The sequence below is a fragment of the Sprattus sprattus genome, assembly GCF_963457725.1.
Source record: "Sprattus sprattus genome assembly, chromosome: 15".
Lineage (NCBI taxonomy): Eukaryota > Metazoa > Chordata > Actinopteri > Clupeiformes > Clupeidae > Sprattus > Sprattus sprattus.
Window position 1 is genome coordinate 5,436,652 of NC_137913.1, and position 25,991 is coordinate 5,462,642.

The 25,991-nt window shown below is 41.5% G+C and overlaps 1 protein-coding gene across 1 annotated transcript in view; it reads right to left on the reverse strand.

Moving 5' to 3' along the window:
- Positions 1 to 2,787: 2,787 nt before the first annotated feature.
- Positions 2,788 to 25,991, reverse strand: part of LOC308375765 (uncharacterized protein) — a gene marked incomplete at both ends in the record, with an annotated part of 26,430 nt that continues 3,226 nt past the window's right edge. Inside the window, 20 exons of the mRNA XM_080851943.1 lie at positions 2,788 to 3,218; positions 3,889 to 4,088; positions 4,274 to 4,511; positions 4,977 to 5,147; positions 8,672 to 8,933; positions 9,119 to 9,279; positions 9,382 to 9,739; positions 9,957 to 10,163; positions 10,455 to 10,584; positions 10,788 to 10,920; positions 11,035 to 11,210; positions 21,542 to 21,950; positions 22,166 to 22,213; positions 22,431 to 22,630; positions 22,777 to 23,014; positions 23,455 to 23,625; positions 24,111 to 24,369; positions 24,961 to 25,121; positions 25,230 to 25,593; positions 25,799 to 25,991. The exon at positions 25,799 to 25,991 is cut by the window's right edge and continues 14 nt beyond it. Of these exons, the coding sequence (XP_080708069.1) occupies positions 2,788 to 3,218; positions 3,889 to 4,088; positions 4,274 to 4,511; positions 4,977 to 5,147; positions 8,672 to 8,933; positions 9,119 to 9,279; positions 9,382 to 9,739; positions 9,957 to 10,163; positions 10,455 to 10,584; positions 10,788 to 10,920; positions 11,035 to 11,210; positions 21,542 to 21,950; positions 22,166 to 22,213; positions 22,431 to 22,630; positions 22,777 to 23,014; positions 23,455 to 23,625; positions 24,111 to 24,369; positions 24,961 to 25,121; positions 25,230 to 25,593; positions 25,799 to 25,991 (4,510 nt within the window). The remainder of the gene's footprint in view (positions 3,219 to 3,888; positions 4,089 to 4,273; positions 4,512 to 4,976; positions 5,148 to 8,671; positions 8,934 to 9,118; positions 9,280 to 9,381; positions 9,740 to 9,956; positions 10,164 to 10,454; positions 10,585 to 10,787; positions 10,921 to 11,034; positions 11,211 to 21,541; positions 21,951 to 22,165; positions 22,214 to 22,430; positions 22,631 to 22,776; positions 23,015 to 23,454; positions 23,626 to 24,110; positions 24,370 to 24,960; positions 25,122 to 25,229; positions 25,594 to 25,798) is intronic.

The window sequence follows — 25,991 nt, forward strand, 5'->3', positions numbered from 1 at the left end:
TCGTCTTTCCTTTTTCTTTACTCTTCTTTCTTTTCTTATTTCCTTCTTCCATTCTTCTTTCCTTCGTTCACTCTTTTCTTTTCTTCTTTACTTCTTCCACTCTTTTTCCCTTCTTCCACTCTTCTTTCCTTCTTTCACTGTTCTTTCTTTTCTTCTTCCTTTCTTAACTTGTGCATTTCATGCACTGGTATTTCCTTCAGAAAATGCATTTTCTAGTTCTGATTTGCAACTCCTTTGCAGTTTACTTTTCAACAGTTCATTCTTATCATGTTTATTATGTCCATCCCACGGCTGAGCATGCCATGTTAGTGTAACTTAAGCGCAAGCATGTCAAACGTAATAGCTAAAAAAAAGTCATGTCTACTCGTTTTGCTACTTAACGTTGAAGTTGGGCATTTAGTTGAGGAAATCTCCAGGTCAATTAGTGACGTAAGTACAGACCTTTGTGCTGAATTCAGTCAGTTGGTCAACTAGGATTTGGTGCAGCTGGGAGATCAGAACATCTTGAGAAGGAGCATAATCACGTGTTAACTCTTACAGTCATACAGTAGATATGTACAGATAAATTACCATAATCACTTGTGTATATGTAACACTTGTTTATATTAAATCTGGCTAATCTGAGATCTGGGCCATCAGAAGATGTCTAGGTGCTTTTCAGGTGCACAGTCAATGACAACAATAAGGTTTGAGAACTTTTAGATTTTAGTGAAAAATAGTTTTTTACATTTATACAAAGCTCAGGACTGTCAACATTTAGAAAATTCAAAATAAAAAGAAATGTATCAATTTAATTGAATTTTAACTCAATGTCCAAACCTTCAGTTAACTCAACTCTTTGTTTAAATTCCTGTTAGCTTCTTATTTAATTCTACATTATAATCGATTTGCTTCTTATTTAATTATATTTTAGAATATATTTGTTTCTTATTATTTCTATTTTATTTCTTTACAAACGTTAAATGTAGTTAACTTTACTTTCATATTTTATAAAATGTAAAAAAAGAAAAAAAATCTTACTTAATTAAAAGTATTTTGGAATTATTTGAATCCAAATTCTCAAGCAAATACTACTTCAAATCATTCACCTTAATTAACATAACCCAATACAACTGCACAGGCTAGCAGTTCAAAGAGATCTCATAACAAATCAATATCACACTTACAGTACAAACATTAAAATATGCTATCAATTCAATGCATTCAAATTCTCAGTTTGTTGGGTTCATTTATCTCAGTTCTTCTAAAACAATCTCTTCTTTAAATCCAAAGAACATGAAAAATTCTTAAGTATCCGTAGAATGTTTAAAGAAAAAGAGACGTTACTCATTCAGTTGGCTAATGTGGTGTGGAATCCAGTTTGTGTCGTTTGGTGGGAGGCTCGCAGTCGCCATCTAGTTGTCTTGTTGCGCTTGATGTTCATATTTGACGGAGTATTCAATCCGAAATGGGAAATCTTTATTACGGTCTTCTCAACAGCTTAACTCAAGCAGGTTCGTTGTAATTCAGTCAAGCTTCAATCAGGCTACAAGTTAGCACTCAACTAGCACTCAAATTAGCATCCAAAGAAAAAAACAATTCTGTATATTCCAAAGTGTAATTTCCTGTTTTAAACTCGTCTCATCAACACTGAAAGTGTAGGACTTTAGATATATCCAATAATCACATTTAGTCAAACTAATTCAGTAAGTAAAGACGTTAATTTCAAAAGGTTTTCTACCATGATTTTCAATGCGTCTTTCCTTACACTTTGCACGAGTCCTTTATACACATAGAAGTTTCGCGGTCTCTTAAGCACACACTACGTCCTGCAGAGGGCGCTCAAACATTACTCAGTCATTCACTACATAAAAATCTATGCTGAATTTCTAATTTTAGTGAATATTTGCATTGCATCTATTCTGTTTCACCTATCATTCTTTTCCAATGAACGTCAAATCAAATAACGAATCAATGTTTAATGTTTATTATTAGACTATTTAGTAGTTACTATTTTAAAAACTATTTGAAGAATCTTTAAGATTACTTTGTAAACCTTGGTTACATATACTCTTATACACATACATTAATATGAAGTTATGAACTGATAAATGTCCTCCTCATGCAGACAGCCTTGTTGCACACTGTGCTTGATGGATGTCATGTCTTCACTGCACAAGAAAACCACTCAGGTGCAGCATTTAAATCTTTATTGCATTTAGAATGTACACATCCTAAAGAAGATCTTACAGATCTTAAAGAAAGGACAGGTTTGTTCATTAGTATAGACAAAAAGTGCATGAATCAACAAGCAAATACTTCAAATATATGCTAATAACACTATTTGACTCAAATCCCTGAATTGGTGCTAACTAATCACCACAATAAAAAAGTTTTAAAAAAATAGACATGTCTGTGCGTGTTTGAGTATGTGTGCTTTCAATGCATTGATAAAGCAGTGCAAACAAGTATGCAACAGTTCCCTGAAGTGAGTATTTCCCTCCTCTTCAGGAAAATGGCAGCGTAAAGCACATCACTCTAATTAATAAAGTAAGATAGATCATTCATGGAAGATTTTAAAACAATATAAAAAACAACATGTAATACACATTAAGTGCTCATCCTTCAGTTACTTAAGTGCTCATCCTTCATCTTTTTTGACTGACCTGAGAGACGGAGAGAGAGGAGAGGAGTGATTGGGAGAAGATCTGAGACAAGAAGAGGGAAAGAAGAGTAAGAGAGGAGGACAGACGATGAGAGCATGTCGTGATGTGGAGGCCTCAGCCGCCGGCACGTTACTTCTGCCCGTTAGACGGAGAAGAGGATGTGCCCAGAGAAGAAGCTGTCGGCGGTCAGGCCGTTGCCGCCGTAGTTGGCGCTGAGGTAGACTGTGTCACCGGTCGCCAGCTGCAGAATGGTGCCCCCGGTGGCCGTCACATAGCCGCTCTGCTGCGTGGTGAAGGAGTGGAGCACCAGCTTGTCGTTGTGGCGCAGGTCCACGTTGCCCACATTCTGGTAGAGCGTGCAGTGGAAGTCAAACTGGTAGACGCCCGGCTGTGTGCACGTGAACAGGCCTGTCTTAGTGCTGTACAGGTCCTGGCCATTGTAGATGACGTTCTTGAAGGCGATCGGCTTGCCTGGGTGTGGGAAGTTGTAGCCCAGGCGCACAGCAAAGGCCTCACGAGAAGCAGCGCCATTCGATCCTGGGGGGCCTTGGTGGCCTTTGGGGCCGGGGGGTCCTAAGAGAGAGGGGAGAATTAAAATGTTCAAATTCTGTATAGTTCTATTTCAGTTATGGTTCTTCTCACTCACAGGGAAAACGCTGTTATGTTGCGATCATTATCTCTGTGCTAATGTGTGCTTTAATATGCATGGTGATGGTTCTACAGAAGAAGAGACAGTAAGCTTATTAAGGCATAGATAAAGAGAAGATGGTTGACTGATTGCCTCTCCCCTTGGGGTCCAACTTTGCCACTGCCTGGGTGAGCTCTATCCTCACCTGCCAAGACAAACATAGTATTAAACAAAAACCCAAACATTTACACAAAAGAAGATTCTTCTTCTCTTGACAATTATTATTCAGAAAACACGCACACATGCACACACCCACATATATGTAAACGCTTTCAGCTAAGGTTACAACTCTACTTCTCAGACCTTTAAATACATACATCATCCTCTCTCTGCCTCTCTGTGTGTCTCTGTTACGTTAGTATCTTACCTTTGGCTCCCCAGGGGCTCAGGTCGAAGGTGTACAAACACACACACACACACACACACGTACTCTACTACTCTACTCAGACCTCTAAATACATACATCATCCTCCCTCTGCTTCTCGCTCTCTCTGCTCCTCTGTTTGCCTCTGTCTGGTATTCACCTTCATTGACAGCTACTGATTAGTATCTTACCTTTGGCTCTCCAGGGGCTCAGGTCGAAGGCTGGGATGTCCTCGCAGTGTGTGTATCCAGACCCACGGGGACGGAACCTAAAGGGGTTCTCAGGCACCTCAGTAATCCCGGTGTTGTCACAAATGATGCGAGCCAGAGATGTTGTCCGCAAAGACTCACGCTGGGCTTCGGTGAACACATCATCATTCTCCCACCACAGCCTAAAGCACACACACACACACACACACACACACATTAAACATTAATATACAGTTTTACACAATTATCTGTGGGTGTATGTTAGAAAATGAAGAAAGAGGGTGTGTTTGTGTGTGTGTGTGTGTGTGTGTGTGTGTGTGTGTGTGTGTGTGTGTGTGTGTGTGTGTGTGTGTGTGTGTGTGCTGACCTGTCACCCTGGCGAATCCTCTGGAACTGCCTGGCAATGATGCAGGCGAACAGCGGTCCCACACGGCCTCCATTCACAAAGGGTTCAGCCACGCCACCCAGCCAAACGTCGATGTTGTCAACGGTGCCGTAGAGCTCCAGCAGCTGGCGGGCCAGCTCTGTGTTGTTCATGACCACAGACAGCTCCTCCAGTGTGCGAGGCTTGGACAGCCCGCAGAACCCACGCCAGCTGTTGTAGCCTAGAAGGTAAGATGATTTACATTAGCCACTCATGTCTCAGGGTGCTATTCTCTGTACTGCCAACAGAGAGCTCTAGAGGACTCTAGTTTGGTGTTAAATACTATTTTGTCATTTAGTTTACATAAACATCTGTTAGCACATTTCAGGACTACAAATGTAATAATAATATCATGGGAAAGAAGTGATGCATGGAAAACAGATGTGTATCAGAAAGGAATGGAGAGAGAGAGAAGTGTGTGGTGAAATGATGTTTGTCGGATAGATGCTTCCACCTTAGCAGAGAGTATTAAGTCGGGGAGAAGACAAATGTAGTGGATGTATGATAAAAGTTGTACTCGGCACTTTTACTGGGGCAGGTGAACTGGTCTAGGTGTGGCATAAGAGTTAAGATCACAGGCGTTGGAGTTAAGATCACCGGCATTCTTTAAGCAGGATTACAAACTCAAGGACATAAGAAAACACACCAGGAAGGCCATGGTCGCGTCCCCTCTGCATGTTAAGAGCAGCCAGGTCCAGCGCAATGTGTTCCAGGAACTCAAAGAGGCGCTCACGTAGCTCATGGATCATCATGTGGTCTTGAGTGTTGAGCTTTGCCTGACGGCCCACCAGACCTCTGATCAGAGGGTCAATGCCCCCTACAAGGAGACACAGAAAGCTCATGTTTTAGACTATCACATTTCAGAAGACTTTTTTGTTATGTTTCTTGAAATAATCTTTACCTTTGAATCTCTTGACTTTGCATGAAATGATCGGCTAGGATAGTTAAAAAAAAGCTACAGTTGGTACAAACCCTCTGTGTGCCTGTGCAGCTTCATATTAACACAAGTTCATATTAGACATGCGACTAACTACCAGTGTTGGGCAAGTTACTCCAAAACTGGAATGCATTATTTATTACTTGTTACTGTCATTTTAAAGTAATTCGTTACATTACAATATTACTGTTTTTAAAATGTAAGGCATTACACTACTATTGTATTACTTGTAAGTTACTCGCACCAAAATCACTGGAAGTATTGGCAATCTTACTGTAATGAAGCTCAAGACGCTCAATTAGTGAATCACACATCCAGTGGAAGGTGATGTGGTATCTGTACTTATGGTAAACAGTACAACATAATAGCCACATTGATGGCTCATGGCACAATACAAAGAACAATCATCGCAAGAACAGACAAAAGGTCAGAGTCTGGCAAATTGTGATAGAAATACTGTAACTTTAGGCCTATTCATATTAACAATAATTGGACTGTATTGTAATGTCTAAAAATATGACAGGATACAAAATTAGCATTTCTATGCCTTTATTATTTCCAACTTCACAGCATTAAGCATAGTTTATGCGTCATAAAAAAATAAAAATTGTTTGCAACTGGATTAGTGTATGGGCTGTACACCTATGGTGTGGAGGCAGTATAGCACCTGGGCATCCAAGTCCAAGGTTTTTCGGCTTTGAAGTACATGCTGAAAATATAAGAAAATAGCCAGATTTCAAATTCAAGAGTCTAAGATATAAACACTACATATTAGCTAAGGGGCCGTACAATGTACAACCCAAATGAAACCAACTATTTTTGTAAGGTATGGCTGTGCTGAACATGAAGATTGAAATATTTGGGTGCATTAGGCAGGCTACCTGCCCCATGAGAACATTTACATTGAAAAATGAATGTGTGTCAAAATATTTTTTTGTATGGGACAGGTAGCACAGGCTAGTGCACCCCAATGTTTCAATGTTCATGTTCAGCACGCCCTTACAAAAATGCTCCGCATTATATTTCAAATTTATAAAACGCATACATTGACGTGGTTCACAATGACGTTATGTATCTGTTCTGATCTAGAACTATGTAGGTTAAACCAGATACATAGAAGGATTCTAGAAAGATAGAAAGATTCTATGGCTCTGGGCTAAACTAGTGTTTAATGATTTGTAGGTAAAGTGCACTTTAACAGAAAGACGCTTTACTTACATGTACACTGTATGGTAAAAGAGCTAAGTTAGTAACGTTACCTAGTATTTTCAGCTAACACGCTAGCGGGTTATTCAGTGAAGAGGTGGGCTTTTAGGCGTATTTTTGATATGAATAAAAAAATCCCTGTGTTTAGTTAGATATGTAGCCAGTGGCGCGGGAAGGGGGGTGCCGAGGGCGCTGCAGCTCCCCCTATAGCTCCAGGCCCGGAAAAATAAATAAGCTCTTACTCATTATTATGTATTAAATATATATTTAAACGGTTTAATACATATTTTTGCGTTGGGGAAGAAAATAAATGTTAAACAAATGGGTTTGCTAGTTTTTAGTTATCACAGGCATACATGGAGATCTTGCTATATGAGGTTCACGTGTGTGTGCTGAAGTTGGTACTGTAACTGATGAAGAAAAACGTATTTTGGCAAAAATGCGACTAGTTAGAAGATGGAGATGCTGCAGCACCTTCTTCTACTTTCCACCCACGCATTACTGTCGCAATGACTAGCAATAAGCCAAAAAATAAGACCAAACTTTCGAATTCTTTATTGTGGATTCACAGGAGTTGTGAATGTTAATGACGTTTATAATTTATGCCGAGATCTGGAACATGCCACATAATCGATCGTGTTGTATGTTTTGTTGTTGTTGATCATTTATTTTTTTGGATCTGTTTACATGTTTAGATTCTCATTGGCGATAGGCAATACTTGTAAGTGATGATCCCATTTTTGTAGGGGGGGACAATGTATGGTAACATTTCAAAGAGTATGTGAATAAATAGCTCACTTTACTGGAAAAAAGATTGCGCACTTTACTGGAATAAAGACAGACTGCTGCATCAACCACAAAAGAAACTCCCTTTTTCTTTCGAACACAGATTGCTACATCATCAAGAAACTTCCTTTTTCCCAAGAAAGCGCTGGCGGGCCAGAATTGGTCCGGGGGCTGGCTGCTGACGACTCATGGTGTAGGCTACAGGGCTGATTGACTGAAACTATATTTCATATTACTATATTATTCAAAATTATTTATTTGTGTTTACAATTATTGTTGGGGGGGGGGACGACAACTTTATAGTGGGGGGGGGGGGGGGGGGGGGGGGGGGCACGTCACAGCACCCCCGGCATGAAAGAGGTTCCAGCGCGCCTGTATGTAGCGGAACTAGAGACTGTCAATACATTTGTTTGCTTTGATAAGAGTCTTAAGTCAAACGATACAGCCACAGTGGCGGGTGAAGTAACATCACATAGCCTAGCCTAGGAGGGAGAACCTTGGTGCTAAATAAGGCTAACGTTAATTCTCTGAACTTGTCTGATCATGTTGATGGCCACATATTTAATCGTTTGTGATTCATTTTTTAGGCTATATTCTGAGAATGGAAAAGTACATTTTCATTCATGTCTGTTAGAACCAATGAATGTGTGGCTCCAAACCACATTTAATTGAATTGTGACATGGCTTCAGAAGGAAAGTTACCTTAGCCCAGTAAGAAAAAAACATGTTGACGCAATGGTAGTGTGGGTATCATATGCAAGGATACCATATCTGAACGTTATAGCCTTACCTTGTCAGTCATCATTGGTGGCCACAGGGATCTTGCTGCCAATTTTTCGGAAAGCTGACGATTCCACCGTTGAAAGCGGCATCGATTAGCCTAAAGGAAAAGGAAGTGAAACATTTTGCGCCGACGTTTCACCTCTGCTGATCTCGCGGTGATTTGGGCGAATTTGGATGAAGGGAAATAAAACACTTCATTCCAGGTTAAAAATGCATTGTAACGCGCGTTACTGACATTTGTACCGAGGTAAATATTACCATTTTTTTTCTGTAATGCCTTACATTACCGCGTCACCGCAAAAAGCAATGCATTACAGTAATTCGTTACTTTTGTAACGCGTTACTCCCAACACTGCTAACTACGAAGATGGTTCCCTAAGCTTGGGATGGCTAGGATAGTTCATAGCCAGGTCAACTGGCATGAAACCTCTCACACAACCTGTTAAGATGCTTCCCTAAGCTAGCGCTCCATAGCATCCTGTAAAATGCGGTCTGGTGTACCTGATATCAACTCAGTTCTAGGATTCATTCTGGGTTTCCCCTGACTGTGGGAACCATGTGCATGTACGAGAGCTGGTATAAGTGCCATGTTGTGTGTTGATTAGCAGATCAATGTCATGTTCTCTCACCCTCGAAGACCAGCCTCCAGGGCGTAAAGAAGTTACGGTGGAACAGCACACTGGGCCACTTTGGATGCTCCTGATAGTTCTCATCCAGGCGGAACATGAAGGGCTGTATAGCCAGGTGAGCAAAGCGGTAGGCTGCAGTGGCAAACACATTAGAGATGGACGGGTCCACATTCTCATCATAACCAGGAAAAGGGCCAATCTCAGGTCCATTAAGGATCTCTGGCCCAACGATGCGGAGCAGGTAGTCACGGAACGTGATCACCTGTGTGAGCAAAAGGGGTAAACAATGTGGAACATGATATTGGCAAACAGTGATATGCTGTCTGTGTCATTGAGTCTGTAGTTGTCCCATGCGCATCATTTATGCATACCTTAAGAGACTCACACCTTAGAGGCATTACACTTTCATGAACACAAACACAAACACACACACACACACACACACACCTGGAAGTAGCCACCCATGATCTTGCGAGCCTCCTGGTAGAGGGTCTCTCCACTCCATTGGGGGTTAAGTTTGGCCAGAGCGCGTGCTAGACGGTTGTGTTCACGCATCATCATAGTGTGCATGGAGGCAAGCCCAATGTTCTCATCCACACGTACATCCCCTGTTCATACACATGTATTAGCTTATGTACTGTATTGATTTCACAGCAAGAAATAAAACAGTAAGATAGTAAGTAGCCATACACACACGTGTGCATACTTACCAGCTATGAAGCAGGGCACCTCTTCAGCATTGGCATCCTTGGTGATTCTCCCACGGTTGGCACACATTTCCTCCATACGAGAGAAGGGCAGCAGCTCACGTCCACAGTCATTGAATCTTTCATTCACACGCAGCAGGCCCTCGTCAGTGGTAAGATCACGCAGGTCACGTGCCAGCCCCTCATCTGCACCGTACACCTGCCCCACATCCAGGAATGCTGTCAGGGAATTTAGTTGCTCCCGCACGTTGGCAGCTCCGAAAATATGGCCGGTGTTGCCAGTCCCGCAAGCCGGAGCCGAACGGAAGAATGGCATGCACTCGTCCGAGTTCCGGCCGAAGCGTGTGTCATTGGGAGGAATCTGCGTGTTGAAAAGATAGAGTCATGTGCATTTATTTATTTATGCATTGCTATGACTAAAGTTCCAATTCAGCTTATATTATTGTTGTCTCAATATGATTATTTATCAGTTCTCTATTTCTAGTTTGTACTATAACCTTATTGATTTAGCTATGGATTTAGTTAATATGCAAATGTAGCTATGGAAAGCTATTGGGATATTCTGAATGATAACATACACGGATGGGGAAGCACGGCTCTATACGCAAACAGCTCTCGTCACAGTTGGTGCCACTGTTGAAGGAGCGAATGCTCGGGGAGTGAGGCGTAAAGGTGAGGTCATGGTCCGTCCACTGACCGAAGATGGTGATCAGATGTGTGTAGAGATTGTCACTCACTACATCCTCGTTAGATGTGCTTAAGATACGGTTGGAAACGAGCCTCACCTAAAAGAAAAGACAGAAAAAAGGTAAAGACATAGCCATATAAAAATTAGGGAAGAGCAGGATAACTGGTATGAATGATTGTTCACAGGTTCATCTTCATGATGCTGGGATTTTGACTGTTGACGAAGTTAATTCATGTGTGTACAAATTGAATTACTATGGACTATATATTACTCTAATGGCTGATTTGTTGATAAACTGATTGTTGACATCCATTACCCACACACACACACTTGCACACATACCCACACACACATACACATACATACCCACACACACACACACACATACCAGTGGCAGCAGGGCTCCATTGCGCTGCAGCATGGGGTCCCACCCCTGTGGTAGGTTGACGCCATCTTGATACTCAGCAGGAAGCAAGCGCAGAAAAGGAGTGTTGGAGGAGCCACGGCGGGGAAACTTCCTGAGAAAGCACAAATATGAAGACACACACACACACACACACATATACACACACACACAAGGACACACACACACACACACATATACTGTGAAAACACTCTTAGGATTGATGTGTCTTTATTCAGTGCATGAGGAACCCACACCCAGACCCTCACTGCTTTCAAAGCACTGTATGCGTGTGTGTGTGTGCTTGTGTGTGTGTACCTGTTATTGCAGACGCTGGTAGTTGTGCGGTACTGGTTTAGGTGGGGTTCGCTCTTACAATTTGGTTGACGGACGCGGGCAGCACAACCAGTCAGACGAGCGATGGTCTCCAGATCCTCTCCACTGATCAGATCTGTTAAAAACACAGAAGCATAATGCATGAGTGTGTGTCTGTGTGTGTGTGTGTGTGTGTGTGTGTGTGTGTGAACGTGTGTGTGTGGTTGTGTGGTTGTGTGTGTGTGTGTACCTGTAGCATTGAGTGAGCGCTTGTGGATGTGGTGTCTGTCCTGCAGGAGCTGGAGTGTGTACTCCAGGTAGTCTGCTGCTCTCACTGCCGAGCGCGTCTCTCGAGCCGGCTGCTTCACCAAACGCAGGAGGTCAGACGGGTTTAGGTCTTTTTTCTGCCTCACACGCCTCAGACTCCTGCACATCCACACACACACACACAACAAATAGTATCAGTGTCCATTACACACAAACACACTTCAGTGCTCAATCATGTATGGTCTCACACTTACTCTGCCCGAGAGTATGTGTAGGCATCATCAATAATTTTTTTGGCGTCATTGACGGCTCTCAGAACAGCACTTCTACTCAAGGTCTCTGTGAGTGATAATAAATACACACACAAATATGTAAACAACACTGTAAATAACAAAAAAACTATTGAGAATACTTGTAAATAAACATTTTTGATGATAGTGAAATATATGTGAACACAGTGTTTTGGCTTTGCACTTTGCCACTGAAATTTCACTATAAGATTTAACAAATTATAACTCCATTTCAAATGAATTGTGATACAATTGTAATTGTCTATCTATCTAATTTGCTAATTCATCAGAAACAATAACAAAAAATGGACATCAGTTGTAATACTCAAAAAGAGTGAACATTGTCTCACACAGTCAAAGAGGATTTGACTCACCTGCAGACACCTGTGCCAGCACACAAACACACAGCCCCATGGCCAGAACACACAGCACACGCGCCATTTCTGAAACACACACACACACAGAGTGGGTCAAATTGTCATTACTGTAAAAGGATCAGAGTAAGACGTCCACTCATATCTGCACTGAGGCTGTATGGAACTAGACAAATCTAATAGATAAATTAGCCATCACAGAAAACTATGCGTACAGTATAGTGATGTGACATTAGTGTGTGCTTCAGCGTAATGTCATTATTTTTAGGTTATCCCCTGACCTTTAAGTTGCCTGTGAGTAACATGTAATATTTATATATAAAAATGTAGATTTACCATAATTGACCACAGTTTGCATTTTCAACTGACCAGTAAATAAATAATTTGATCATACACTACAGCGACTTATCCTTCAATTTCACTTCACACCAAAAGCAAAGGCACTTCGGTAAAGACAATTATTTTCTATCACCTTGCATGTATGTAGCCACCATTCCCATGTCCCATATGAGTGTAATGCTCTTACCTCTAGCAGGTGTCCTCAGCTCTCTGCATCGACCTGCAGATGTGAGCAGTATTTAAAGATTAAGAGGTCATCATGGTGGCCACACCTTTTAGCGTCATGGGTAAGTTCTCTCTTCCTTCCTTATAATTTCGGTCATGACTAATGTTAAGTAATCCCCTTTCATGGAACTACCTACAAACACACACACACAGACGCAAACTTATACACGCATGCATGCACACACACACACGCACAGGCAAACTTATACACGCATGCATGCACACACACACACACACACACGCACAGGCAAACTTATGCACACAATTTTACCAGACCACCTAAAATGACCATTGACATGCTCTTCTGCACATTGCATATTTGTGAGTTTTACCTTCACAACTTTAAATGACTACAATGGATGTGTGGTTGTTCAATGCACTATAGTGATGTATAGAGTAGTGCTGTCAGTTTAACGCGTTATTAACGGCGTTAACGCAAACCCATTTTAACGCCATCAATTTTTTTATCGCGCGATTAACGCGTTGTACAAAAAAAAAAAAAGTTTTGCCCTCCCAAACTGTGTAGTAGGCTAACGTTACATTTGAGTGAATGGTGAGTGCGATACGGCGAAATGGATGATAAAAAGCTTTTGAATAGAAAGTTTACCTTTAAAAGTTGTGTTGTGCAAAAGAAGCGAGCTTCACTGTTTGTCTGCAAATGTCAACAGGCAGCTGGCTGACAGCACAGAAGTAGTAGGCTTACCTTTTATTGGTAACCTAACTGTTATGGTTCATTGTTTTTGAAATAAGAGGCCTGACTTCTATGTTCACAGCAAACTTGAAAAAAAGAAAATATTAAGCCATGGTTTAACTGCACTATAGACTGAGTCCTTGTTTATCTGAAATGTGCACTTTATAATTTAATTTTTTACCGCCTTGTTTGGCAATGTTGTTTTTCAATAAAATAAAACATTGCATAAAGCAAGCCAATCCACTTTTCCATGTTGATAAGAGCATTAAAATAAAATAAAAATGATGGAAAAAAATTATTGAAGGGACATTTAGAATAGATAAAAATGTGCGATTAATCGCGATTCATTTTGAGTTAACTATGACAAAAATGCGATTAATCGCGAATAAATATTTTAATCGTTTGACAGCATTAGTATAGAGATACGAGTTATTAAACATGTCAGCAATGCCTGGGGATTTCCACCTGCAGGATCTTAATATGATTATTTACCAGTTCTCTACTTCTAGTTTCTACTACCATATGGATTTAGCTAATATGCTAATGTACTGATAGAATGCTGTAGGGATATTCTGAATGATAAGAAACACGGATGGGGAAGCATGCTCTGGGCATTCACAACTTTCGTCACAGTTCTATCGAACTACAGGATCAAATTACACTGGGAGACAGCTCAGTTTGCATACCACTGCCTCTGGGCAAACCAGTACAACTTAAGCCACAAGCCATTTGTCACACCTTCCGTCTGCAACAATAGGTTCCTAGCAATGTATGCTTACTTCCTTATATTGTTTCAGTCACATTCAAGACATTCCATGATTGACTTGATAATTGCTGTTGACAGAGACAATGCCAAGTACACATCCATCCCACATGGAAAATGATGATCTGTAGGTGTTTGTCGAAAGTAGCATTTCATGGACTAGTGTTTCCTCCTTGTGTTATCCAGATACTTGTTCTCTCTTGCATCTCATTGAAAATGTCTTTTTTCCTTTGCTGCCCTGGTGTCAGTTGGTATGGCAGTGTGTCTGCCATCCAGTGGTCCCTCTACTGTCACAGGCTGATCAGGGGGGGATGCTTATCAATAGGCTGAAAGACAAATGTGTTAATACACAAACAAATTAATCAAAACAAACACACACACACACACATACACACACACACACACACACACACACACACACACACACACACACACACACACACACACACACACACACACACACAGAGGAGAAGCTGGTTGTCTTTTCTGGCCAACACAATTGAGAATTTTAGAGCATCATATTTTAAGTAAAAGAGTTTATAACTGTCTTTAAAATTATAGACATTCGCAATTGGTTTGAAACGTGTCCCAGTGCAGAGTTGACATCCTACATTCACCATATAAAAAGACTATGAACTAAACCATGGATACTTCGGCAATGCTGTAATTAAAAAAGTATTCAATGCAGACTTTTGGCATCCTACTTCCCCTCGTGCATGTGTCTCTATCCTGTCACCACAGCTGATGACATCCACTGTTCAGCTCACCTTCAGAGGTCACTTAAAGGTGAAAGGTCAAAGTTATGTCAATCTGGAGATGGCTGAAAGGAAAGTTACACCAGTTGCCTTGAATTTCAATATGTTTGGTTTTAGATGGCAGTGTATATACACAATATAGTAAAATGGTCTTAACCTTACAACATTAGTGAATATACAAAATATAGTTAAAATGGTCTTAACCTTACAACATTAGGAAATATACACAATATAGTTCAAATGGCCTTAACCTTGCAACATTAGTAAATATACACAATATAGTTCAAATGGTCTTAACCTTACAACATTAATAAATATACACAATATCAAAGGTTTTTTTGGTATCAGAAGTATCTGCATACACACAATGGGCTGAATTAATCGCAGAAAAAGGTAACAAGAAGAAGAAGAAGAAGAAGAAGAAGAAGAAGAAGAAGAAGCCTAGGAATAACAATACAGGGCATTTCATGCACTGTAATAACGGACAAATTAAAAAAAGGAAAGAAAGCTTTCATCCATCAAAATGTGCTGTTTTGTCTGCTTAGTATCGAAAACTCTTTCAATCTGGCTTGTTTCTGTTGTGGGATGTCTATCACACTTAAAATTAGCTGTTGATTAAGGAAGTTCGGGTAGCAGCTAGCTAACTAGCACTAGCTAGAATTTCAAACATTTAAACATTTCGTCAGTGTTTGTTTTTATGCATGATGTTTTATGTGTCTATAACAGTCTATATGTTATAAAAGGAGATGAGTCTATGTTATACAACATGCGATACTTAATGGTTGTGCTGAGGCCACACTAAACATGACAGCGCAAATATCTGAAGGCAAACCTACAAAACATGACATGGCAAATTCATGCTTAACATTACTGAGTCCTCAAAACATGACAGCACAACTTCCATGTTGCCAAATTAGGTTTCAAAACATGATGAAGCAAATGCTGATGTAGGGGAGAGCGGGGTAATGTGAGACATCGGGTAATGTGAGACACCCCCTGTATCTAGGCTAAGGAACACATTTTTGGTCAAATGACAATTATGTTTTCAAGCCATTCCCATTCCCCCCTTGCCATGAAGGAGAGGTTGGTGCTGGTGCTGTGGAAAGTATGTTTTTGCACAAAAATGTGTTTTTTGCATGTAAAAGTAAATTTTCTTGATGTGAACTAAATCAACTGTTGTGTCAAAGCAAATTGATTCAGGTAGAAAAACTTATATCATACATGTTAATGAACTTCCAACATATAAAACCATGTGATTGATGTTGGTGAAGATTAGCCTGAAATGCTTAGAGATGTTGTTTTTTCTAAAAAAGTGGCTGCGGGGTAAAGTGAGACATATGCTGTGGGGTAAAGTGAGACACTGTTTAGAGAGATCTAACCCTGGCAAAACACTCCCCATCTACCAGATTGCAGGACTTGTGAATGAGGCCTTTTTGTCAGCAGTGACACAACGGAATATCTCTTCTGGATTCAAGTCCACTGGGATATTCCCATATAACCAAGCTTTTTTCCCTGAGGAAGTGTTTGCACCATCTCTGGTGTCAGACCGGCCAAATCCTGAGCTGAACTCCACTGGTCCATCCACTTCAGATGACTGTAACCTTCGCGTCGGGGTGCCGTTCGCCCTGTCGGGGCTTATTTTCACGATAATGACCGGCGTTCCATACATTATCCCTTACAAAATGAGTACGAGGCTGATATTCTAATCCAGCTGGGTCTCTGGGTCCTGTGTTCTGAGTCCCAGGCTGTTCTAGCTGGTTCTGATTATGGTCCTATGCCTGTGTTCTAATCTAACTGGTCATTCTATCTGTCATTTGAATGTTAACAAAAACATTTTTAATTATATTATGTTGTACATGATTTTGTTCGGAGTTACTTTCAAGTGTTATGTTAAAATGCTTAATTGACCAATCCCCTTGATTCTGTTACTAGTCCGATATAGGTTTTGGAATGTGTAGTTGTCAAGCTAGCTGTCAGGATTCTTACTGTTACAACATGTGTTGTTATGGTAGTTTTAAAGTGGAAAAAGTAAGTGGATCACTTTACCCCGTTGATTTCTCTGGTCTGTCTCACTTTACCCCTAAACTGGGGTAAAGTGAGACACAAGACCACTTTTTTTAAAACAATCATATTTTCAATGCCCTTTGTCTTGAAGACATTCTGATGATTTCAATTGCTAGGAAACATCCTGAATAAATGGGATATGTGTACATTTTACTGATACATCAATTAAGCTCGCCTAGAGGAGAGCAAATGTAAAAAATGTCTCACATTACCCCACTCTCCCCTACCTTATTTAATATAACAGGTCGGTTCCTTGCCAGACCAGAAAGAGAGAACAATGAGGTAACTATCAGGAAATGTCTGCGTTGGCACTAATTGAAGGATTATGGTAATACGATCTCCCCATCTTGCTTGTAAATCATGTAGCATCCAGACACTGGGCCCTCAGTGTTAACACCTTGTCATGACTTCCCCTTCCGTGATGAAGCCAGGGGGTTCCTTGTCAGTTCTGATTAAGTGAACTTGAATCCATTGTCATATATACAAAACTCTGTGTGACATTTTAAACCAACTGATCCAACAGTGTTCTCATTGGCAACCTTTGTGAGGAGAGTGCGGTTTACAATAGGGCTGAACGATTAATTGCATTTGCGATTAAATCGCGATATGGTAAAACTCGATTTTCTAACCGCAACGTCCACGATTACAACATGGTGTAAAAAAAGATGGAAATCTAAAAAACGATGGAAAATTTTGGACACAGTGAATAAAGCAGCACAACGGATCAATTGCCAATCGCTTACGAGATGCTAGTGGCTCAAACTAGCGAAATCTCTTGGAATGTGCTTACTTTGACACTATGACAAACTAGTTAGTCAACAACTGGCCTAACACAGTCAAAAATCAAGCAAGTGCAACACACGACGGCAATTAAGCTACTAGTTCGGCAGACAGTTAAAACCGGACTGCTTCAGGCACACCTACATAACGCAGTCATTTGCCAATGGACCCTGGTATGGCAATGGCACGGAGGCGATTCTCCATATTAAAAGTCATTGTAGCCCCCCAATTCTTTCAAAGCTGTTATTTTAAGGTAAAACTGCTTATCCTAACCCTAACCCTGAAGTACAATTACTGCATAAGGGCACTTTAAAAAGTGCATTCCTTGTGTTTATACTTGACTTTGTTTAAATTACTTAAATGCACAGTGGCAAAGCCACCGATTATTTTCTGTAATGAGCAGTTAAATGAAAGTTTACTTTAAAAAGTTGTGTTGTACAAAAGGAGCGAGCTTCACTGTTGTCTGAAAATGTCAACAGGCTGGTCTGAGTAGCTGGCTGAAAGCAAAGAAGTAGTAGGCTTACCTTTTATTGATAACCTAACTGTTACGGTTCATTGTTTCTGAAATTAGAGGCCTGACTGCTATGTTCCCAGCAAACTTGAAAAGAAAATATTAAGCCATGGTTTAACTGCACCATAGGCTGAGTCCTTGTTTACCTGAAATGTACATTTTATAATTTAATTTTGTACCGCCCTGTTTGGCAATGTTTTTTTTCAATAAAATAAAACATTTCCATAATGCAAGCCAATCCACTTTTCCATGTTGATAAGAGCATTAAAATGAAAAAAAAAAAATTATGGAAAAAAATAAATGAAGGGACATTTAGAATAGATAAAAATGTCCGATTTATTGCGATTCATTTTGAGTTAACTATGACATAAATGCGATTAATCGCGATTAAATATTTGAATTGTTTGACAGCACTAATAATAAAGTGGCCATATAACCTACTCTTAATTGTTTACTTAAATGTAATTCTTTATCTGTTTATCAACCAAGCATTTTCTCTCTCATATATTATGTCCTTAACCCACTAATGCTGATGGCTGTGAAAACATTGTTCCTCATCACTATAAACATAGTTTTGTATGCAGCCGTGCTCTGCCCACTCATTTAGTCTCCAAACAGCAGAATCAATAAAGGAAAAAATGTAGCCTTCACTAGGTTCATAACATCAGAGTTCTTTGTGTGCCTTGGCAAGACACGTCAAGCACAACAAGACTTTCTGAGGAAGACATTTATCAGTTCATATCTACTGTATGTGTGTGTAAGAGTAAAGGCCTATGTAACCAAGGTTTACAAAGTCATCTTTAAGATTCTTAACTAGTAACTACGCTGGCTGGTTGCCCTTCGTTCTGACCCAGCTGGATGGCGTTGCCTGGGAAGACGAGTCATTTCCTTCTCCGTACCCCATCTTTTATAAAAAGGATTCCTCCCACTGTCTCAATCATTCAATCAAATAAAAACTGTGGCTATTAGTCCATCAGTTCATCAGTCCACAGTATAGAGTTCCTGCCACACAGTTCCCCCCTACCCAGAGCACAACACACACAATTATCATACAAAGAACACATGACTACACAAATCAGTAAACAACCATAATTAACAAGACTGACATGTGACAGAAACTTAAACTTGGCCCAGTGTGCTGTTTTAATGTCTACGTAATCAGAGAAATAGGTGACTCTTCTGAGTGAAGCCTCCCTCTCTGCCTTGATGCGCATTAATGCAAGAATGAAGCCTGTTTCTTGACTGATCATTCTCCGACTGAGTCTCAACTAAGCTTTTGGTACTAAAACAACTGCAACAGCATACTTCTTGGGTGAGGAGCGGATAGCGCCCCCATGAGTTGGTTTTGTGGCATTGACATAGAGACCGCACCAACACTGTTCTGTAAAACATGTGTACAGTCAGAGAGCCTCTTTAAAGTAACACTATGCAACAATTTGACACTCTTTGAGGAACGGTTTTATAGGCAACTAGTTTTGGTACCATCCTTTGGTAACAAATTAATTTTGATAGTATATATGGTCATGCAAATTACACATAAATAATAATAATAATAATAATAATAATAATAATAATACATTTTATTTATAGGGCGCCTTTAAAGAAAACCAAGGTCGCCTTACAACAGTGAATAAAACATTGAATAATACATAATACAGCAACAACTTCAGTTGGCAGGACCTTTACAGGTTATAGGCTTGCCTAAACAGGTGTGTTTTGATGTGAGTTTTAAACACCTCCTTTGGGCCATACGGCTCCTGACATTCTGAGCTTGAGGAAGTAAATGAGTTCCACACTCCGAACGAATCCCACCACAAGAGACCAGGATATAACCTGAAATAAAACATCTGGAGAGAACAGAGGCAGAAACCTACAGTTCTCATTAACCATTTACAAGGAAGGTTTTAATTCCAAAGGGATCATTTTCCCGAACAGGTTTGGTGGGGAAGATAAGGGAATACGTAACTTAAATCATTGTGTATGCCTGTAGGCTGCCAAAATATAATCCATAAAGAACTCCTTTCAGTCATTAAGGTTTATGAAACATATACTGTTCATCAGACTACATCTTAGCCCAGGGGTGGGCAAACTTTTTGACTCGCGGGCCACAATGGGTTCTAAAATTTGACAGAGGGGCCGGGCCAGGAACAGATGGATGGAGTGTTTGTGTGTGTGAACTAATATAAATGACATGTAAAAATCATCACATGAAAGGACTTGGCCTTTAACAGGTAGCAAAGCATTTATTTGCAAGGCAATTTAACAAATTGCACGAACATGAACAATACAAAAACATGTCGTAACGTGACTGATCACATCAAACATCATGGAAACATCTGAGGCCTGCGCCCAAACCAATTACCTCACTTGAACTTCTGTATTATTTACATTAACAGGTTAGAGCAGCCACACAGGCTCTGTGCGGCATAGAACTGCAACAATAAGTCGACAAAATCGACAACGTTGATTGTGAAAAATGGTCGATGTGGATTTTTATAGTCGATGCGTCATTTAATAAAATTGGGCCAGACGCTAGGGCCAGATTAAAAAGCCCAACGGGCCGTACTTTGCCCATGTTTGTCTTAGCCTGTAGCTGGGATTCACAAGACAACCCACTTAAAGTAACACTATGCAACAATTTGACACTTTTTGAGGTATGGTTTTATAGGCAACTAGTTTTGGTACCATCCTCAAATAATTTCGATAATTCGATACATTTTCGATAGCATATGGTCATGTGCAGGACAGATAAACACCTGTGTCTCTCCCACTAGCCATCCAGGATATGCGCTATGTAGTTCTGTTTACCGGGCTGGAATACCCTGCAAAAATTGTAGAAAAGCTTTCACAGCATGACATTGGCAGCTACACTGCCAGAAGACACCAGTTAGTGTGTTGGCAAGTTTATATCAGTGTCAACTGAACTGTTGGTGGTGTTTCCAGTATATTTGCATGACTTTTAGGTAGTTAGCTTGTTAGCTTTGGAACATAACTCCTTATTGCTACTTTAAGTCTCCTCAGGGCTTGTTGCTGTAATTTAGTCTTTGTGAATATCACACACCTAACCAACATTTTTACAATGTCATCACTGCACAAGAAAACCACTCAGGTGCAGCATTTAAATCTTTATTGCATTTAGAATGTACACATCCTAAAGAAGATCTTACAAGATCTTAAAGAAAGGACAGGTTTGTTCATTAGTATAGACAAAAAGTGCATGGATCAACAAGCAAATACTTCAAATATATGTTAACAACACTATTTGACTCAAATCCCTGCATTGGTGCTAACAAATCACCACAATAAAAAAGTAAAAAAAATAGACATGTCTGTGCGTGTTTGAGTATTTGTGCTTTCAGTGCATTGATAAAGCAGTGCAAACAAGTATGCAACAGTTCCCTGAAGTGAGTATTTCCCTCTCATTAATAAAGTAAGATGGATCATTCATGGAAGATTTTAAAACAAAATAAAACACAACATGTAATACACATTAAGTGCTCATCCTTCAGTTACTTAAGTGCTCATCCTTCATCTTATTTTCACTGACCTGAGTGACGGAGAAAGAGGAGAGGAGTGATTGGGAGAAGATCAGAGACAAGAAGAGGGAAAGAAGAGTATGAGAGGAGGACAGACGATGAGAGCATGTGGGGATGTGGAGGCCTCAGCCACTGGCACGTTAGACGGAGAAGAGAATGTGCCCAGAGAAGAAGCTGTCAGCGGTCAGGCCGTTGCCCCCGTAGTTGGCGCTGAGGTAGACGGTGTCACCGGCCGCCAGCTGCAGAATGGTGCCCCCGGTGGCCGTCACATAGCCGCTCTGCTGCGTGGTGAAGGAGTGGAGCACCAGCTTGTCGTTGTGGCGCAGGTCCACGTTGCCCACATTCTGGTAGAGCGTGCAGTGGAAGTCAAACTGGTAGACGCCCGGCTGTGTGCACGTGAACAGGCCTGTCTTAGTGCTGTACAGGTCCTGGCCATTGTAGATGACGTTCTTGAAGGAGATCGGCTTGCCTGGGTGTGGGAAGTTGTAGCCCAGGCGCACAGCAAAGGCCTCACGAGAAGCAGCGCCATTCGATCCTGGGGGCCCTGGTGGGCCTTGGGGGCCAGGTGGTCCTGAGAGAGAGGGGAGAATTCAAATGTTCAAATTCTGTAGAGTTCTATTTCAGTTATGGTTCTTCTCACTCACAGGGAAGACGCTGTTATGTTGCGATCATTATCTCTGTGCTAATGTGTGCTTTAATATGCATGGTGATGGTTCTACAGAGGCAGAGACAGTTAGCTTATTAAGGCATAGATAAAGAGAAGATGGTTGACTGATTGCCTCTCACCTTGGGGTCCCACTTTGCCGCTGCCAGGGTGCGCTCTATCCTCACCTCCTAAGACAAACATAGTTTTACACAAATACCCAAACATGTACACACAGGAAGATTCTTCTTCTCTTGACAATTATTATTCAGAACACACGCACACTTACACACACACATATATGTAAACGCTCTCAGCTAAGGTTAGAACTCTACTTCTCAGACCTCTAAATACATACATAATCCTCTCTCTGCCTCTCTGTTTGTCTCTGTCACGTTAGTATCTTACCTTCGGCTTTCCAGGGGCTCAGGTCGAAGGCTGGGATGTCCTCGCAGCGTGTGTATCCAGACCCACGGGGACGGAACTCGAAGGGGTTCTCAGGCACCTCAGTAATGCCGGTGTTGTCACACATGATGCGAGACAGAGACGTCGCCCTCAAAGACTCACGCTGGGCATCGGTGAATACACCATCATTCTCCCACCACAGACTGATGCACACACACACACACACACACACACACACACACACACACACACACACACAAACAAATATTAATATACAGTTTTACACAATAATATGTGGGTGTATGTTAAAGAAAGAATAAAGAGGGTGTGTGTGTGTGTGTGTGCTGACCTGTCACCCAGGCGGATCCTCTGGAACTGCCTGGCAATGATGCAGGCGAACAGCTGTCCCACACGGCCTCCGTTCACAAAGGGTTCGGCCACGCCACCCAGCCAAACGTCAATGTTGTCCACGGTGCCGTAGAGCTCCAGCAGCTGGCGGGCCAGCTCTGTGTTGTTCATGACCACAGACAGCTCCTCCAGTGTGCGAGGCTTGGACAGCCCGCAGAACCCACGCCAGCTGTTGTAGCCTGGAAGGTGACATGATTTACATTAGCCACTCATGTCTCTGTACTGCCAACAGAGAGCTCTCGAGGACTATAGTTTGGTGTTAAATACTATTTAGTCATTTAGTTTACATAAACATCTATTAGCACATTTCATAATTACAAATGTTATTATAATATCATGGGAAACATGTGTTGAATGGAAATCAGAAAAGACAGGAGGAAAGAGTAGTGTGTGATGAGATGATGTTTGACAAATAGATGCCTTCACATTGTGTAAGAGAGTATTAAGTCGGGGAGAAGACAAATGGAGTGGATGTTTGATAAAAGTTGTACTGGGCACTTCTACTGGGGCAGGTGGTCTGGTCTAGGTGTGGCATAAGAGTTAAGATCACAGGCGTTGGAGTTAAGATCACCGGCATTCTTTAAGCAGGATTACAAAACAAGGAGGTAAGAACACACACCAGGAAGGCCATGGTCGCGTCCCCTCTGCATGTTAAGAGCACCCAGGTCCAGTGCGACGTGCTCCAGGAACTGAAAGAGGCGCTCACGTAGCTCATTGTGCATCATGTGTTCTTGGGTGTTGAGCTTTGCCTGACGGCCCACCAGACCTCTGATCACAGGGTCAATGCCCCCTACAAGGAGACACAGAAAGCTCATGTTTTAGAATATCACATTTAAGAAGCATTTTTGTAATATTTCTTGAAATTATCTTTGCCTTTTTATCTCTTTACTTTGCAAGAAATGATAAGCTAAGATAGTTTAAAAAAAAAGATACGCTTGGTAGGAACCCTTTGGGTGCTGTGCAGCTTCATATTAAAACAAGTTCATATTAGACTAACACAACCTGTTAAGATCCTTCCCTAAGCTATTGCTCCATAGCATCCTGTTAAATGCGGTCTGGTGGGAATACACGACACCCATTACTTCATCATTACGGGACATTGAATGGGAATGGGAGTGTGAATGAAATGATCAATCCGATGTTGTACCTGATCCCAACTCAATTTTAGGATTAATTTAGAGTTTTCCCTGACTGTGGGATCCATGTTCATGTATGAAAGCTGGTATAAGTTCCATGATGTGTGTATACTAGCAGATCCATGTCATGTTCTCTCACCCTCGAAGACCAGCCTCCAGGGCGTAAAGAAGTTCTTGTGGAACAGCACACTGGGCCACTTTGGATGCTCCTGATAGTTCTCATCCAGGCGGAACATGAAGGGCTGTATAGCCAGGTGAGCGAAGCGGTAGGCTGCAGTGGCGAACACATTAGAGATGGACGGGTCCACATTCTCATCGTAACCAGGAAAAGTGTCAGTCAAAGGGCCATGAAGCTCTGGCCCAACGATGTGGAGCAGGTAGTCACGGTATGTGATCACCTGTGAGCAAAAGGGGTAAACAATGTGGCACATGAATGTTGGTAAACTGATATGCAGTTTGTTTCATGATATCTGTAGTTGTCAGACGAGCATCATGTATGCGTTGTGTAAGCTGAAGCATTTTCTATTTTCAAATTTAACATTTGGTCCATCTAGGACAGTGGTACCCAAACTTTTTAGGCCCAAGATCACCGACCTTTGCCTTGGTGAAGGCAAGATCTACCTAGGCGTTGAGAGAAAAAGACTGTCCAGACTCCAAACTGTACTTACATCTTATTTTGGTATTGAGCCTAGTTGTAATTGAATTAAATCAAACACTTTGGTCCAGCTTTCAAATTGATGTGAAGGAGTGAGAAGAGATTCAATAAACTGTTCAAGAACATCCTTGTCTCCCTACAGTTCGTCTATCTACTAAGTGAAGATCCCACCTAAACGAACCCAACACAAAATGTTACAGGAGCTGAAGAGACGCACACCCTAGAGGCACGCGCTTGTACGTAGACTTCCATGGACACACACACTCACACACACCTACACACACACATACACACACACACACACACACACACACACACACACACACATACACACCTGGAAGTAGCCACCCATGATCTTGCGAGCCTCCTGGAAGATTGTCTCTCCGCTCCATTGGGGGTTAAGTTTGGCCAGAGCGCGTGCCAGACGGTTGTGTTCACGCATCATCATAGTATGCATGGAGGCCAGCCCAATGTTCTCATCCACACGTACATCCCCTGTACAAGCACAGATAATCATACACATGTATAAGCTTATGTACTGTATTGATTTCGCAGAAAGAAATAAATCAGTAAGTAGACATACACACATGTGTGCATACTTACCAGCTAGGAAACAGGGCACGTCTTCAGCATTGGTATCGTTGGTGATGTTCTTACGGTTGGCACACATGTCCTTTATACGAGAGAAGGGCAGCAGCTCACGTCCGCTGTCATTGAATCTTTCATTCACACGCAGCAGTCCGCTGTCAGTGGTAAGATCACGCAGGTCACGTGCCAGCCCCTCATCTGCACCGTACACCTGCCCCACATCCAGGAAGGCCGTCAGGGCATTTAGTTGCTCCCGCACGTTGGCAGCTCCGAAAATATGGCCGGTGTTGCCAGTCCCGCAAGCCGGAGCCGAACGGAAGAATGGGATGCACTCGTCCGAGTTCCGGCCAAAGCTTGGGCGTGTGTCATTGGGAGGAATCTGCGTGTTGAAAAGATAGAGTCATGTGCATTTATTTATTTATGCATTGCTATGACTAAAATTCCAATTCAGCTTATATTATTGTTGTCTCAATATGATTATTTACCAGTTCTCTACTTCTTGTTTTTACTATTACCTTATTGATTTAGCTAATATGCAAATGTACTGATGGAAAGCTGTAGGGAAATTCTGAATGGTAACATACAAGGATGGGGAAGCACGGCTCTGTACTCTCACAGCTCTCGTTACATCTGATGCCACCGCTGAAGGAGCGGATGCTCGGGGAGTGAGGCGTAAAGGTGAGGTCATGGTCCGTCCACTGACCGAAGATGGTGATCAGATGTGTGTAGAGATTGTCACTCACTACATCCTCGTTAGCTGTGCTTAAGATACGGTTG